This window comes from Haliotis rufescens, unplaced genomic scaffold, assembly GCF_023055435.1.
Source record: "Haliotis rufescens isolate VD_foot unplaced genomic scaffold, xgHalRufe1.0.p SCAF_40, whole genome shotgun sequence".
In the NCBI taxonomy this organism is placed as follows: Eukaryota; Metazoa; Mollusca; class Gastropoda; order Lepetellida; family Haliotidae; genus Haliotis; species Haliotis rufescens.
In genome coordinates, this window is record NW_025964113.1 from 1174881 (window position 1) to 1192330 (window position 17450).

Here is a 17450-nt window from a genome sequence, read left to right on the forward strand (position 1 = left end):
TATAGTGAAAGTGTTTGGGGCAAAGAATTTATATGGCAGGGTTTTTGTTATGTGAATGTTATCAAGATTCCAGCAACTGACCTGGTGTTTTTGAAATCCTAAATCATATTTCATTTTCACAAGCCCTGCTAGAAAATTGGTACATGTCAACACAAGCTCTTTGTCATGGTTACGTGTAGTAGTTATGACTGTTGAAGTGCCTGGGAGTGTTTTTAGAGAGTTGTTATTTTTTCGGTCACTGCTTCAAAACATGTTTTTTCCTGAAAGAAGCAGCCAAACAATTTTATTCTTTTACATCACAATTATTTTAAATGGCATCTGGCAAACAATATTTTCTTCTTTCTTAAATCTGAGGCAATAATGTTATTTTTGCAGTACTTTCAGGAATAATTTAAAAAATATTAAATGTCAGCCATATATAAATGCCTCTTACCTACCCACACCAAAAGAATACAAAAGGTGGGCAACTCAGATGACTTTGTGAAACGGAGGTATATGTAGTCGGCTAAATCCTACTCTATTCTCTATGTGCAGACAACTGCAATTAACCAAACACAAGTGTCTAACAGGATAACTTCACATAGTTACCTGTTATTCACATGTAAATGTCAACTTAGTATTTTCTTTCCCCGATTAACTCTGTTTTAATGCCCATGTCATGGTGCTAACCAGCAATACATGAAACATGTCTCAGAAAAGAGCCTTGAAAAGCTGATGATTAAGAATCCATTAAAAGTTTTACTTAAATCATTTTCAAAGAACTCTGTTTTGGTGCGCTTGAAACTTATACAGTAGGCCAATCACAAAAAACAACATTGCTCAGAGATGCAGGATTTTCCAGCGTTGATGTTGAAGTTCAAAAGTTCAATTGAGGATAAAAAAGGTCAATTCCTAAGTTTAGTGACATGACCTCCCCATACCCCAACCAAAATGAAAACATAAATAAAATGAAACGAGACAGAAAAACAGTATAAAAAAACCCAGCTCCTATTCACATCCTCAAAGAGATTTTTTGTCAACTGAATCCTGAACAGGTTGTGCAGCACAGGTTTTGAGTATGTCAATATGACGTCTTTTTCACTCAACTTATTTTTAAACCTACCCTGTAGATTTGGTACATTTTCACTGAGTGAGTGAGTGAGTGAGTGAGTTGGGTTAAACATCTTTTTGAACAGTATTCCAGTGAGTGAGAATGAGTGAACGAGTTGGTTAAACATCTTTCAACAGTATTCCAGTGATTGAGTGAGCGAGTTGGTTTTAACATCTCTTTGAACAGTATTCCAGTGAGTGAGTGAGTGAGTGAGTGAGTGAGTTGGGTTTAACATCTCTTTGAACAGTATTCCAGTTACATCATGTCGTGTCAGGTTACTGTGGGAGGAAGCCCGAAGTGATGCATGTGACAGACATTTACCACTTTGGTGAGATAGCCAAGATATTACTGAATGCAATGTTAAACAACAAACAAAGACCCCAAACAAAAGGGTTGTAGGTCCTTTTGCTGCGTCAGTGTTAATTCTAAACTTTTGAATTGACCTATATGCATACTCAAACTGCCACCCGTATATAAGGGACGCTGACTTTTCACATGCAGTCACCAACATTACATGAGTTGTTACTATGACAAGACAACTGATACTGGATATTCAAAGATGGCCAAGGATTGCAACCAAACAAAGAAGGGCTGTGTGAAACTGCTACAGACAAAAGCTGTGATCACTAGAAGGTTGGTTGGTTGGTTTGTTGTTTAACGCCACACTCAGCAATATTCCAGCTATATGACGGCGGTCTGTAAATAATTGAATCTGGACCAGACAATCCAGTGATTGACATCATGAGCATCGATCCACGCAATTGGGATTGATGACATGCATCAACCAAGTCAGCTAGCCTGACCACCCGATCCCGTTAATCGCCTTTTACGACAAACTTAGTCACCTTTTACGGCAAGCATGGGTTGCTGAAGACCTATTCTACCCCGGAATCTTCACGGGTCGATCACTAGAAGGAATGAGTCCCTTAATGCTTATGAATTGAAATGAAACAAAGTAATGGTCTCACAAATAATATATTCCAATAATGTGATTCCAAACATCAAAATTACTCCCAGAATGTGGTAACATACTTCATCAATGTCCCAAGAGCACTTTCTTCAAAGTTGACGTTTATATATTTTAACACCACAAAAGTACTTACGGCTGAAAATAATAATGGAAATCAATTCTGAAGAATTGACTTCTTAAATTGTTGTGGTTACATATTCATGTAAAAATGATGTATTACAAGGTGACAAACTTTTTCGTTTCTTGTCTTAAAGCAGAAATAATATGCTGTCATGCAAGGGCTCTCCACATATATCATCAGCGCTTTAAACTAAGACTTTTTCCTATATCCTCAGCCTAGCTGAGGAAATGAATATTGCATCTGAAGACAATAACATCCAAGGAACAGAAACATTCAAGGAATTCAAGAAACAATATATACTTACACATCTTGAAATTCTTCTAAAGATTTCTGTGGTGTGAAAGCATTTAATAAACCTATAATCTGAAACAGAGAAAAAGGAAAATGGTTAACTTACAGTAGAGCATGATTGGCATATCAGGAGCATCATTATATATGAGAATGTTACAAGAAATGTCATGTAAAGTGATATTCTGTACCAGTGAAACCCTCACAGAAGGACGATTATGGACATATCCAATCATTGTCATAACAATACTTCTGTGTTTTTCAAATAGCATAGGTGAGGTGAGACAGGGTTTAACATCGTTTTCAAGATTATTGCACTTCCATAGAGACTTGCGTGAGATTTCACATTTTAGTGTGTGCGAGAGCGTGTCTGTGTGTTGTTTTTCAGATATATGATACTGCCCCCAAACCGACCAGTCCTTGTTTTTTCCCTTAATGCAGAGCACCAGACAAGTACAATCTTTTAACATCTTTTGGTATGACCCGGCCAGGCATGGTAGAATAGAGATGGAACACACTTGATAATCAAGGATGTAGTAGAGTAGTTTCATGCAGCATTAACAGATTATTTCCATCAGATCACAGCAGGTTAGTGTAGGGGGAAACAAAGTGATGCAGCTCAAAGACGACCACCAGACTGGTGAATCCAATCATGGGTATAGTGCAGACAAAACCTGGATCGTAACTGTGAAGAAACGTAGCTTGCAAGGATGCACAGAAAGTTATATACACTGACCAAAGAAAGTTTTTTATAGAATTGTTTCCTCAGTATTCACTACAAAAAAATAACCCCCCAAATATTCATGATCACAAACAAAGTACACAATACGTGAGAGGTTGGTACCGACCATCAATTGAGAAGAAACAAGACATCATGTGCTAAATGTGCTTACATACCATGATTAACCAAACATATAATCACAGAGCCCCTGTGATCTCCTTCAAAATCAGATTGGAATAATGATGTTATTAAGGAGTGGATGGAGTGTTTGAATGATGGCTCACGTTTTGTCTTTACCCTCTCTTTCATCATTATAATGAGCTTTCCCAAAAGACCCCAAACATCGGTAATACAGTGCCCTTCACCAAGAAAAACAACCAAGAAATAAGTCAAAGCTGAAGTGGAGAAATGGTTATGATGTATTTTCGGTTAAGTTGATGAATCTTGCTAACCTTCTGTCAAGCTGAAAGAATAGTTTCATTTTCATGTGAGAATTCATATGGCAAGTCACTAATGTTCTGAATCCGCCAACACAGGACTGGGTGCGAGTGGGAATGTCGGTGGAATCGGTAATGCCTGCTGACACGCTAGCTGCAAGGAACATGTTGTAACAGAGCCCTGACACACCATCAGCAAATATTGATTAATATAATGGGCAATTGTTTCTTGTGAGATTGACTGATGGATGCTGAACCAGAAAACACATCCCTCATACATATTTATTTCATGTCCCATCTTGTTATATTTATTTTCCAATAGTATTGAATAATTCCAATAGTATTGAATAATTTCATGTATATTTTGCTGTAAAAATTTGTTACTTCTATGTGTATTTCACCATTAATAAATGCTACTCCTATGATTATTTCCCTTTTGATAAATGTTACTCCCATGCATTTTTCCCTCTTGATAAATGTTACTCCCATGCATTTTTCCCTCTTGATAAATGTTACTCCCATGCATTTTTCCCTCTTGATAAATGTGACTCCCATGTTTATTTCCCTCTTGATAAATCTTACTCCTATGTATATTTCCCTGTTAATGCATGTATTCCCATGTATATTTCCTTATTCATGTTACTCCCATGTATATTTCCCTGTTCATGTTACTCCCATGTATACTTCCTTATTCATGTTACTCCCATGTATATTTCCCTGTTCATGTTACTCCCATGTATATTCCCCTGTTCATGTTGCTCCCATGTATATTTCCCTGTTAATGCATGTATTCCCATGTATATTTCCTTATTCATGTTACTCCCATGTATATTTCCCTGTTCATGTTACTCCCATGTATACTTCCTTATTCATGTTACTCCCATGTATATTCCCCTGTTCATGTTACTCCCATGTATACTTCATTATTCATGTTACTCCCATGTATACTTCCTTATTCATGTTACTCCCATGTATATTCCCCTGTTCATGCTGCTCCCATGTATATTTCCCTGTTCATGTTACTCCCATGTATATTCCCCTGTTCATGTTACTCCCATGTATATTCCCCTGTTCATGCTGCTCCCATGTATATTTCCCTGTTAATGCATGTATTCCCATGTATATTTCTCTGTTCATGTTACTCCCATGTATATTTCCTTATTCATGTTACTCCCATGTATATTCCCCTGTTCATGCTGCTCCCATGTATATTTCCCTGTTAATGCATGTATTCCCATGTATATTTCCCTGTTCATGTTACTCCCATGTATATTTCCCTGTTCATGTTACTCCCATGTATATTTCTCTGTTCATGTTGCTCCCATGTATATTTCCTTATTCATGTTACTCCCATGTATATTTCCTTATTCATGTTACTCCCATGTATTTCCCTGTTGATGCATGCTGCTCCCATGTATTTCCCTGTCAATGCATGCTGCTCCCATGTATATTTCCCTGTCAATGCATGCTGCTCCCATGTATATTTCCCTGTCAATGCATGCTGCACCCATGTATATTTCCCTGTCAATGCATGCTGCTCCCATGTATATTTCCCTGTCAATGCATGCTGCTCCCATGTATTTCCCTGTCAATGCAAGCTGCTCCCATGTATATTTCCCTGTCAATGCATGCTGCTCCCATGTATATTTCCCTGTTAATGCATGCTGCACCCATGTATATTTCCCCCGCAATGCATGCTGCTCCCATGTATATTTCCCTGTCAATGCATGCTGCTCCCATGTATATTTCCCTGTCAATGCATGCTGCTCCCATGTATATTTCCCTGTCAATGCATGCTGCACCCATGTATATTTCTCTGTTCATGTTACTCCCATGTATATTTCCTTATTCATGTTACTCCCATGTATATTTCCCTGTCAATGCATGCTGCACCCATGTATATTTCCCTGTCAATGCATGCTGCTCCCATGTATTTCCCTGTCAATGCAAGCTGCTCCCATGTATATTTCCCTGTCAATGCATGCTGCTCCCATGTATATTTCCCTGTCAATGCATGCTGCACCCATGTATATTTCCCTGTCAATGCATGCTGCTCCCATGTATATTTCCCTGTCAATGCATGCTGCTCCCATGTATTTCCCTGTCAATGCAAGCTGCTCCCATGTATATTTCCCTGTCAATGCATGCTGCTCCCATGTATATTTCCCTGTTAATGCATGCTGCACCCATGTATATTTCCCCCGCAATGCATGCTGCTCCCATGTATATTTCCCTGTCAATGCATGCTGCTCCCATGTATATTTCCCTGTCAATGCATGCTGCACCCATGTATATTTCCCTGTCAATGCATGCTGCTCCCATGTATATTTCCCTGTCAATGCATGCTGCTCCCATGTATATTTCCCTGTCAATGCATGCTGCTCCCATGTATATTTCCCTGTCAATGCATGCTGCACCCATGTATATTTCCCTGTCAATGCATGCTGCTCCCATGTATATTTCCCTGTCAATGCATGCTGCTCCCATGTATATTTCCCTGTCAATGCATGCTGCTCCCATGTATATTTCCCTGTCAATGCATGCTGCACCCATGTATATTTCCCTGTCAATGCATGCTGCACCCATGTATATTTCCCTGTCAATGCATGCTGCTCCCATGTATATTTCCCTGTCAATGCATGCTGCTCCCATGTATATTTCCCTGTCAATGCATGCTGCTCCCATGTATATTTCCCTGTCAATGCATGCTGCACCCATGTATATTTCCCTGTTGATGCTTGCTTATCCCATGTATGTTTCCCTGTTAACATGACAACTGATGAAATTTAATAATGAGAATCCTAACTTTGAAAAAGTTTGCCATATCGTAAGCCCTAAAAAAATAATCTAATTAAAGCAAGCTTCTTAAAAGCTAAGATTTTTAATAACTGCAGAGTGTATTGATTTTGCTTTGAACAGTAAAGTTGTGGAAAGGTCTTGTCAGCGGAGAGGGGTTTATACAAAATTTGTTCTGTGTGTGATTGAGTGGTAGGCATGGATGTTGAAAGAAGATGGGCCTCGTCACTGCTGGGATCTGAAGGCTGTGTGTTTATAGCAGAGACGATGTTACGCTGTTACTACCATAAAAGCTTCTGCTGCTCCACAGTGTACAATCTTAAGCTATTGAAAATACATCTTGCTTTAAGGATACATGCTTAAAAATGGAGTTTATTTTAAGACTGTTTATTTCAATGTTCCTTTGAAGACATTTTATGCTATAATTTAATTTTTAATAAAAAGTTAAGCCCACAAAGATACATGTATATTAATAATTCACTAACAATTGTCAACTAAATCTTCAACATATTTGGTCACTTTCAAAAGAACAATCTCTTTAAGATATGTTTTATTTAAAGTGAGCCAAGCAGTCCTTGTTGTAGCCCCTTAATGCCGAGAGCCAGACAGGGTAACAACAAGTACCATCTTTTAACATCGTTTGGTATGACGTGGCCTGAGATCAAACCCCGGACCTTTCGCTCTCCAGGCGGACGCTCTTCCACTAGACCACAGAGGCGGTCTTGCTTTATTTAAAAGGGATAAAGATAAGACAAATGTAATGACCTGATATGCAAAAGAAAGGGTCATGGTGAATTATATTACTGTGAGAAGATTAAAACATTCAACATATCTATTTGGTAACAAGCCCTGTAATAGCTGTAGGTAGTGTTTGAAATCCATTGGGATTGAGTGAGTGAGCAAGCCTAGTTTTACACTGCTTTATGGATACCAGGTATGAGCTTCACAAACTGTACAAGTGATGGAACAGACTTGGGCCTTCGGCGAAAAGAGTGAGTGAGTGAGTGTGTATGGTTTTATGCCGCTTTTAGCAATATTCCAGCAATATCACGGCTGGGGACACCAGAAATGGGCTTCACACATTGTACCCATGTCAGAAATCGAACCCGGGTCTTCGGCGTGACGAGCGAACGCTTTAACCACTAGGCTACCCGACCGCCCCTCAGCGAAAAGAGCAAAATGCTTTAACCCCACTGAGATCGATTAGGGAGATGTATTGGGAAAATGTATTTTCCAAAGTTTGTTCACCTGGGCAACTTGTTTATGAAAAGATATGTGAAGCATGATCTACGTACCCCAACAAATGTCCTTAAACTCATCATAGATCAAATATTAGATCTGTCCCAAGGGGAGTATGGAAGACATGTCCCTAGAACCACATGCTTGGCACAAGAACAGAATCCAATTGGATTGAGTGGTTACAATGTCTGACTTGGATGGTTGCATAATATAACAGATTTGATTATTTACAGGTCGCTGTGATACAGCTAAAATATTGCTGACTGCCCTGTTTAGCATAACTCACTCATTAACCCACATGTCAAAACACCCTGATGGCATGGACTGGTATATGTTTCTTAAATTGCTGGCATGACCTATTATCAGGGCAGCTTTGAAACAGCTGTGGCATAAAACAATGTTTCCCCACTCACTGACTCACTAACTCACTCACTGCAGGGCTGTGACAATACAGGATGATGTGGTTTTCTTTTGTCTGTTATATGAAACTGGAGCCATGGGCTAAGCTCACCAAATTTTAAAGTAATTTTTAGATGATCCGTAAAATGCAACCTGAACATTCATGTCAAATTCATTTTAATATCAGCACAAACTTTCAATATGGTCATGATGGTCGGTTTTAGAGAATATACAACTTGAAACAGCATAAACTTACATAAACCAAGGAACCACAAGTGCTAATTAGATAATCTTCAGTTATCTTTTGATCAAAAAGTGATAATTAAAATTTGACAAAAAGTAAAACCAAAACTAAATAAACAGATAAAAAGAAAAACATGTCCATCTCCTAAAATTCTTTTATCATCAGTGCAGAGTTCTTCATATCAAAAAGCTCCTTAGTGGCCGACCATTTGATACTCATGGTGTGTGTGGCTGGGATTAAGTTTGCTTAAAAATAGTGAGTGAGTGAGTAGGGTTTAACGCCGCCTTTAACAGTACTCGAGTTATATCATGGCGTGTTAGCTTAATGTGTGAGGAAAGCCCGAAGTGATGCAGGTCTCAGACGTTTACCACTTCCGTGAAACCTATGAGCACAGGTATGGTGCTGAAAAACCTAGAAATATAATCGGGGCGAACCGGGATTCGAACCCACAATCATAGGTTTCTGGCGTGCCCAAGGGACACAACAGTGAATCGTAGCGCCTTAGACAACTGGGCCACCCATGCCCCCCATCTTCCCGAGGCAAGAGAGTTAACTGACTATAAAAGTCCAGTTTCCACCCTTGCCGAACTAAGCTGGAATTATGGAGTTACATTTTGGCTGGACTGATGAATCTATGCATAGTCCAATCAAAATCACGCACCAAAATCGATATCTGGTTCGTAAACTGTCGTGCAGATTTCAGTCGATTGCAGGATTTGCAAAGCATGTGCACTGCCAACTTGTCAGCAGATATTTTCCAAATCTTTTCAGTTTTTAATCAAGGTGCTCACGTGATTTGATGCATTTCGCGATGTAAGACCTGTTTTATCACAATATAGATCTTGATTATCGATCAGATCGTCCTGACTGGGGCCATCATTTTGTGTGAAGCAAACGCAAGTGATACGGGCGGTGGAATCTGATTGGTCCATAGGAGAGGCTTAGAAGGGACATAACTGGTAATAGCCACTAGTGGCGCTACGATCTAGTCCAGTCATTCCAGCCTTGTTCGGCAAGGGTGGAAACTGGACTTTTAAAGTCAGTTAACTCTCTTGCCTCGAGAAGATGATGCCCCCCTTCTTAAAAATAATATGTTCCCGAAAATGATGAAAAACAATAAAAGTCCCCTCCAGTTTGAAACACAAAAACAATCGCCCACTGACTGGATGTTCTGAAAAATAATGTGACATGGTTAAAAAAGAGAGATGACTCCACTTTTCAGAGAAAATTAATTGTATTCCTTGCAAACACATACTGTCTCAAACACTCCGCCTCACCCACCCCAAACTTATATTAAACGTTCAGTCCCTTAGAGTGAAGGCCCAATCCTTGATATAGATGAAACACTGTACCAGCCAGTCACCGATATGATCTTTATCCTAGTGCAATATGTGCCTCTCCCATAGTCTATTGATCACCTTCCTTGAACCTCGGTGAGGGACAATCCCACAATGCCGCAGCACGGTAAGCCATAATGAGGTTGTTAGCGACATTACACCCAACAAATTACTTCATTACCATAATTGGCCAGTAACCCTATAAACAAAGGTAGAGTTATGCCCCTTCTCCCTAAACGATTTATTGCCCAGTAATGTGATTTTCTATTTTGAAATAGAATGATGATGATTCATATACAGTACAAGTTCATCTGATAATTAAGTATTGAGGCACTCATTCACTAAGCATGTATTTCATGTATAATGGATGAAGTTCATATATCTATCAGTAACTCCTAATCATGCTGATCTGTCATCAGTATTATATTCTCTTGGTTTGAAGCACATAAACTACACATACTGCACAGCCTCTACCAGGATCTCTTATGAAGCCAAATATTCAAATGTCAAAAATATGCAATAGTGGATTAGGCAGAAAAAACAAACAGATAAACGACTGAAACCACGGAGCAAGCACTCAAAATGCATAATTGTTCAAAACATCCATGTTTCCTCCAAAAACGGTCTTTGTACAAAAAATCTAAAATTCTGATTAAATTTAATTTGTATTTAATTTTTTAAATAAAATTCAAACACCCATTCAACTCTGAAAAAGTTACACTTTCCTACACTGACAGTTAGACAAAATTCTTTTGCCAACGTTTAACTCGCATTATCTACCATAAATACATCCGGGTTCATTCATCTCTCTTGAGTAGTAAGATGTATGCTCTTCAACTCTTCAATAAGGAAGACTGGAGAAGCAATATATGCTCACTAAAGGCTTGGACAGTCTATGCATAATGCCCGGGCCTACTCCCCGGCTATCAAAGTGGCCGTTACACAAACGTATTACTGCCTCTAATATAGGTCCTTTCTCATCCATATCACATACACATTAGAGGACAAACTACCAACTGTCTAGGATGGACCCACTGTGCTAGTGCCACCATCCAATTACATGGTGTGTTGCTCTCGCAACAATCAATACAGAAACATCGCACAGGAAGTTAGTAGCCTGTACTGCCAAACGCCCACCCCCGAAATTAATAAGAGTTAGATAATAGTGAAGAGAAAATGTAATTACGCTCCTCTGGAGTTTTTCTCGTTTCCTTCCCTGGGCTTGATCAAGCCACATCAAAAGAAACATTAACAGATTTTATTTGATCGATAAAACATTTTCTGGCAGAGCAGATTCAACACCAGTTCTGTTGTATACTGGTCTAGTTGGAGCCACCAATGGAAGTGCAAACAAGAACAGGATTAGGATTTATCAACTATGTCGGAGCTGTTCTGTGTAAGACAAATTCTTCCCCTCTAACTGCTATCTTCAACACCAAGTCAAAGTTATTCTTTGATTCCGATGAAATGTTAACATAATGAAATAAACCACATTGATTTAATGAAAGTCTACCCATGTTAGCAGTTAGGCTGTGGTTGAGTACATATCAGCTGTTAAATTTAAAATACTTTGTAATCATATGCATGATCAGACATAAACATATACTCCTGAGGGAGCTGAGATTTATATTCGATATTCCTACACTGATCCATTGACGGGGATAAAAAAAAAAGGTAGAACTGTGAGTATGCAACATGTCAGCAATGCAAGATTCAATTAATAACAACAACAACAACAATAATAATGATATTGTTTGTTGTTGAGGTTGTTATTGTTATTATCATCATTATTATCATTGTGTGACATAACATAACTATGCATTACTTTTCTTTACATCACGCTGAAAACAGCAACAAGTAACAGCTTACAAAATGTGACACAGTTGCCCTAGATATGTCTGGGTCATCATGATCTGAATCAGATAAACCTAATAAAATATAACACAGTTGAAGCTACGATAGTAATCCAAAAGGAGTAAATATGTTATGGAATAGGATAATATTGATAACCGAATTACTTACAGCCAAAATAGCCATAAAATCCACTTACATACACAATTTCAGAGGCAAATTTCTCCATTAACAATAATCCCCCATCGAATTCTCGAACCTGAATTATCACATGCCATGTGAACAAATTCAACCATGTGTGTTTTTAAATCAAAGCCCTGGAAAAGTAAATTGGTAACAGCATGGCACAGTCAGTTCAGTTTCTCTGGGCAGTATGTTCTTATTACGGAAAGTCATACCAAGCTAACCAACCAGAAACGCCTTTGCCATGGAATAAACACCTCACTTTTCATGGGTATTCAAGAGGAAGCAGCGTATTAGCTGGCTGGGCTATTCTTCCAATTGCTCCTGGTCATATGACTGTGGGCAGTCAATAAGGATCAGATTGGTATTCTGGGATGGCTGCTAGACTAATATATGGCCATATAGATCCAGATTTACAATAAAGATTATTTTATTTGGACTTTGATAAAATAATCAAAGAGTGGGACAGATTCTTTTCATGTCAAGTCAACCTAGACACCAATTTGTTTACTCTGTATCCTTGTTCTACCAGGACTCGTTATCCTGTAAAAACCCTGAATATTCTCCTCGTAGCCTTGGATTACCGTTATGTGAGACCTATTCTGCAGAATTGTAATGACAATGCTCACATTAACAACGTTTAAGGAAAACACTTCTCAGTGACTCATCTTAACACGTTGTGAGGCAAAGCACTGTCTCCCTTCAAGACAAGTATCAAAAAAGGAAAATTTTTAAAAACAATTTTTTTTCTCCACCTTTTAATGATTTTTAAAAGAAAGCTTTGCTGCAAGATAAGCCTTGCACAAAATATTTCCAATTTACACAGTAACATCACCATAACTGCACGCATATAGAAGCAATTCCAGTGACAGGATAATCATAAACCTTTTGTGACACAACGCTACTGTGTGAGTAGGTTCTTTAACATATTCATAAACTGTGAATGTATTTATTGACCAGGGAACCCCGGGTATTCCACCAGAATGCCCCAGCTTTAATTGAAATGTAAGACCAAAGTTTTACAGTTGAATTCTACATACTGGCGTAATACATTTGATGTGAGTCTAATGTTGATTTTGGATTGGTTGAAAATCAAAGTATTTTCCACATGAAAATTCCTTGATGTGAATCAAACTTGCAAACTCACATTTCGTGTTTAGTTTCTCACTGAGCCATGGGTGTTCAATCTTACATGTCATGACTTCAGTTGTGTTTGCATGCTGCATGTGTTTGCATGCTGCATGTGGTCTCTCTACCGCACGCTTTCATCAAATTCCTTTTATACCACAATGTATGGTATTGTTTCACTATAAGATATCCCTAGGTCTTCTTATTCTTTCTGGTATTTCTTGGCCCTCCCCAATTATCCTCTGCCCTGGGCTTACATTCTCAGTCAAGACCTCCGAGTCGTTCCTTTACATAAAAATGACGATGGTCCTGTACCCTTACAGCTCTTCCAAGACACAATGACCTGATCATGCTGATGATTATATCTATTAATAAGGACGGTTGGACTGTCTTGTAATCAGACATTTTTTCGTTCCTTTTTTATTTTTTAATTTCAGAATAAATGTATTTTATTGAACATTGTATTAAGACTTGTCCAGAAATACATAGGGAAATACATAGGGAAATACAAAGTTGGTACAAATATCATAGGACATGAACTTTTTAACATATCATGGTGACTTTGCAACATTGGATTGGGTAATAATTAATTAATTTTTAAAAATCTTTCTTAAAAAGCCAAATTAGCTTAATTTGAATGCAACATTAAACGTCAAATAAAAAAAATGTGAAGCAACTGGCAAAATAAGTATAATATCCCAAAGTGGGGCAACATCTCCAGACTCCCAGGCTTTTTGTGTGATGACAATATAGTCATTTCTTGAAACATACAGATAACTCCAGTTCCTCATGTTTCAATCCCTAGAGGATTGCAGAAAAGTCCACAGTAACCCACCCCTGTCATAAGAGCTGACTAACTTGGAACTGACCAGTCACACAGTTATGACGTGGCTGATCTTGTCATCATCCACCAATAGCATGGATTGTCGCTGAAGCTATCAACCACTGTGACAGAGCTGTCATATCGCTGACAGAGTTAAACCAACAGTCCCCTATCCCTCTCCCCGATGTGTCACCAAAGGTCTAGCCTTGATGACTCAGGCACAATGGTGACATGCTACGTCAATGCTGCTGTCCCTGTGATTCATGGTCAATTATACCAAGCTGGTGACAACTGCAGATCATTTTTTCTCTGTCTTTCATTGTAATGTCAATTCATCAAATTAGACTTCAGGACCCCATTTTCTTGTATGCATATTTCATCAAATTAAGGATTCAATTCAATATTCGTGCCATTTTAGTCCTAATTTCTGGAAGCTTTTGGGTCTGCCCTAAAACTAATGATATTTTATTAATGCTAGCATCAAAGGTCTCTTGTCATATCCCATCTATTATTGAAAGCTTGTAATCATATGAAGTTGGCAGCAAAGTCAACGAGGAAAGGCAAATAGCTTTTTTAAGCAGAGACAAAAATATCCCTTCTTCTGAAACCCTCGAATAACCTTGAAGAACCAATTATGTCACTTTTTTTAACTAATTTATTGAAACAGTGCCTGAATAGGTCCCCAATACCCTGTGATTGTCACAAGAACTATGATAGGAACAATGTGCTTGATTGTGGGTCATCCATTGCCAACAGAATCCAGTTAAATGATCGTTTATCTGATCCATGTTTATCTGATTAATTACTGACTGACATGACATTGTTGTAATATTGATGACATTCACATTAAACAACCATCATCATTTCACTTTGTACTGCTCTTACTTTGAAGTTTTTCCGACCATTTGGTCTTTGTGCTATCGTATGACCTTGTGAGGACTTTTTCTGCCCTGTAATCGCCACATGGGACGAGGGAGCGGTACAGGGGACCTTTTCTACCCGTAATCCCTACAAAGGTATGGATGAGGTACAGGATTCCTATTCTGCCTGTAATCCCTACAAGGGTATGGATGAGGTTGAGGGTTCCTATTCTGCCCGTAATCCCTACAAGGGTATAGATGAGGTACAGGGTTCCTATTCTGCTTGTAATCCCTACAAGGTTATGGATGAGGTACAGGGTTCCTTTTCTGCCTGATATCCCTACAAGGGTATGGATGAGGTACAGGGTTCCTATTCTGCCTGTAATCCATACAAGGGTATAGATGAGGTACAGGGTTCTTTGTCTGCCTGTGATCCCTAAAAGCATATGGATGAGGTACAGGGTTCCTATTCTGCCAGTAATCCCTACAAGGGTATAGATGAGGTACAGGGTTCTTTTTCTGCCTGTGATCGCTACAAGTGTATGGATGAGGTACAGGGTTCCTATTCTGCTTGTAATCCCTACAAGGGTATGGATGAGGTACAAGGTTCCTATTCTGCCCGTAATCCCGACAAGGGTATGGATGAGGTACAGGGTTCCTATTCTGCTTGTAATCCCTACAAGGGTATAGATGAGGTACAGGGTTCATATTCTGCCCGTAATCCCTAAAAGCGTATGGATGAGGTACAGGGTTCCTATTCTGCCTGTAATCCATACAAGGGTATAGATGAGGTACAGGGTTCCTATTCTGCCTGTAATCCCTACAAGGGTATGGATGAGGTACAGGGTTCCTATTCTGCTTGTAATCCCTACAAGGGTATAGATGAGGTACAGGGTTCATATTCTGCCCGTAATCCCTAAAAGCGTATGGATGAGGTACAGGGTTCCTATTCTGCCTGTAATCCATACAAGGGTATAGATGAGGTACAGGGTTCCTATTCTGCCCGTAATCCCTACAAGGGTATGGATGAGGTACAAGGTTCCTATTCTGCCCGTAATCCCGACAAGGGTATGGATGAGGTACAGGGTTCCTATTCTGCCTGATATCCCTACAAGGGTATGGATGAGGTACAGGGTTCCTATTCTGCCTGTAATCCATACAAGGGTATAGATGAGGTACAGGGTTCTTTTTCTGCCTGTGATCCCTAAAAGCATATGGATGAGGTACAGGGTTCCTATTCTGCCCGTAATCCATACAAGGGTATAGATGAGGTACAGGGTTCTTTTTCTGCCTGTGATCGCTAAAAGCGTATGGATGAGATACAGGGTTCCTATTCTGCCCGTAATCCCTACAAGGGTATGGATGAGGTACAGGGTTCCTATTCTGCCCGTAATCCCTACAAGGGTATAGATGAGGTACAGGGTTCTTTTTCTGCCTGTGATCCCTAAAAGCGTATGGATGAGGTACAGGGTTTCTATTCTGCCCATAATCCCGACAAGGGTATGGATGAGGTACAGGGTTCCTATTCTGCCCGTAATCCCTACAAGGGTATGGATGAGGTACAGGGTTCCTATTCTGCCCATAATCCCGACAAGGGTATGGATGAGGTACAGGGTTCCTATTCTGCCTGTAATCCATACAAGGGTATAGATGAGGTACAGGGTTCTTTTTCTGCCTGTGATCCCTAAAAGCATATGGATGAGGTACAGGGTTCCTATTCTGCCCGTAATCCATACAAGGGTATAGATGAGGTACAGGGTTCTTTTTCTGCCTGTGATCGCTAAAAGCGTATGGATGAGATACAGGGTTCCTATTCTGCCCGTAATCCCTACAAGGGTATGGATGAGGTACAGGGTTCCTATTCTGCCCGTAATCCCTACAAGGGTATAGATGAGGTACAGGGTTCTTTTTCTGCCTGTGATCCCTAAAAGCGTATGGATGAGGTACAGGGTTTCTATTCTGCCCATAATCCCGACAAGGGTATGGATGAGGTACAGGGTTCCTATTCTGCCCGTAATCCCTACAAGGGTATGGATGAGGTACAGGGTTCCTATTCTGCCCGTAATCCCTACAAGGGTATAGATGAGGTTCAGGGTTCTTTTTCTGCCTGTGATCCCTACAAGGGTATGGATGAGGTACAGGGTTTCTATTCTGCCCATAATCCCGACAAGGGTATGGATGAGGTACAGGGTTCCTATTCTGCCCGTAATCCATACAAGGGTATAGATGAGGTACAGGGTTCCTATTCTGCCCGTAATCCATACAAGTGTATGGATGAGGTACAAGGTTCCTATTCTGCCTGTAATCCCATCAAGGGTATGGATGAGGTACAAGGTTTCTATTTTGCCTGTAATCCCTACAAGGGTATGGATGAGGTACAGGGTTCCTATTCACTATTCATCCTGTAATCTCAACAAGGGTATGGATGAGGTACAGTGGACTTATTCTATGTAACACCCACAAGGGGCAATGACGAAGACCTATTCTGCCCAAGAACCCTCGCTAGGGCAAGGAATGAAGAACTCTTTAATGAGGACAAAACTGTGATTGACTGTAATCTATTTCAAATACCATCACTATCATCAAAAGCATCCCCAATCTGAAAGTCTACTGGCTAGGATCTTGACCAGAGACTCTGAAGTACACCATCAACCAGCTGATAAGTCCAACAAATTATGTCAGTAACAACGATCCACTTTGCCAAAGTCAAATAGTATGGCGTATAAAACACTTACATTAGACTGATAACCCACAGTCCAAACATCATAACCAATCCTTTTCTCATAAATTGATCCCGGACTGAGACATGTGCTTGCAACAGGAAACAAGGCACACTCATGTACAACTTCCTCCAACACAATGAGCTAGCTGAGCGTGCCGGCACTTTAGCCTGGAGCAAGAGGGGGCCCTCTCCATCTCCACCTGGTCAGTTGTTGGTAGACAACGTGATAAGCTAAGGCGCA

The 17450-nt window shown here is 39.7% G+C and overlaps 1 protein-coding gene across 2 annotated transcripts in view; it reads right to left on the reverse strand.

Moving 5' to 3' along the window:
* The window catches only part of LOC124138176 (stress-activated protein kinase JNK-like), an 83425-nt gene that overhangs the window by 32401 nt on the left and 33574 nt on the right, over positions 1–17450 (reverse strand). For both annotated transcript variants that reach the window (XM_046504718.2, XM_046504710.2), the window contains exon 4: positions 2486–2544. In XM_046504718.2, coding sequence (XP_046360674.1) covers positions 2486–2544 — 59 coding nt within the window. The remainder of the gene's footprint in view (positions 1–2485; positions 2545–17450) is intronic.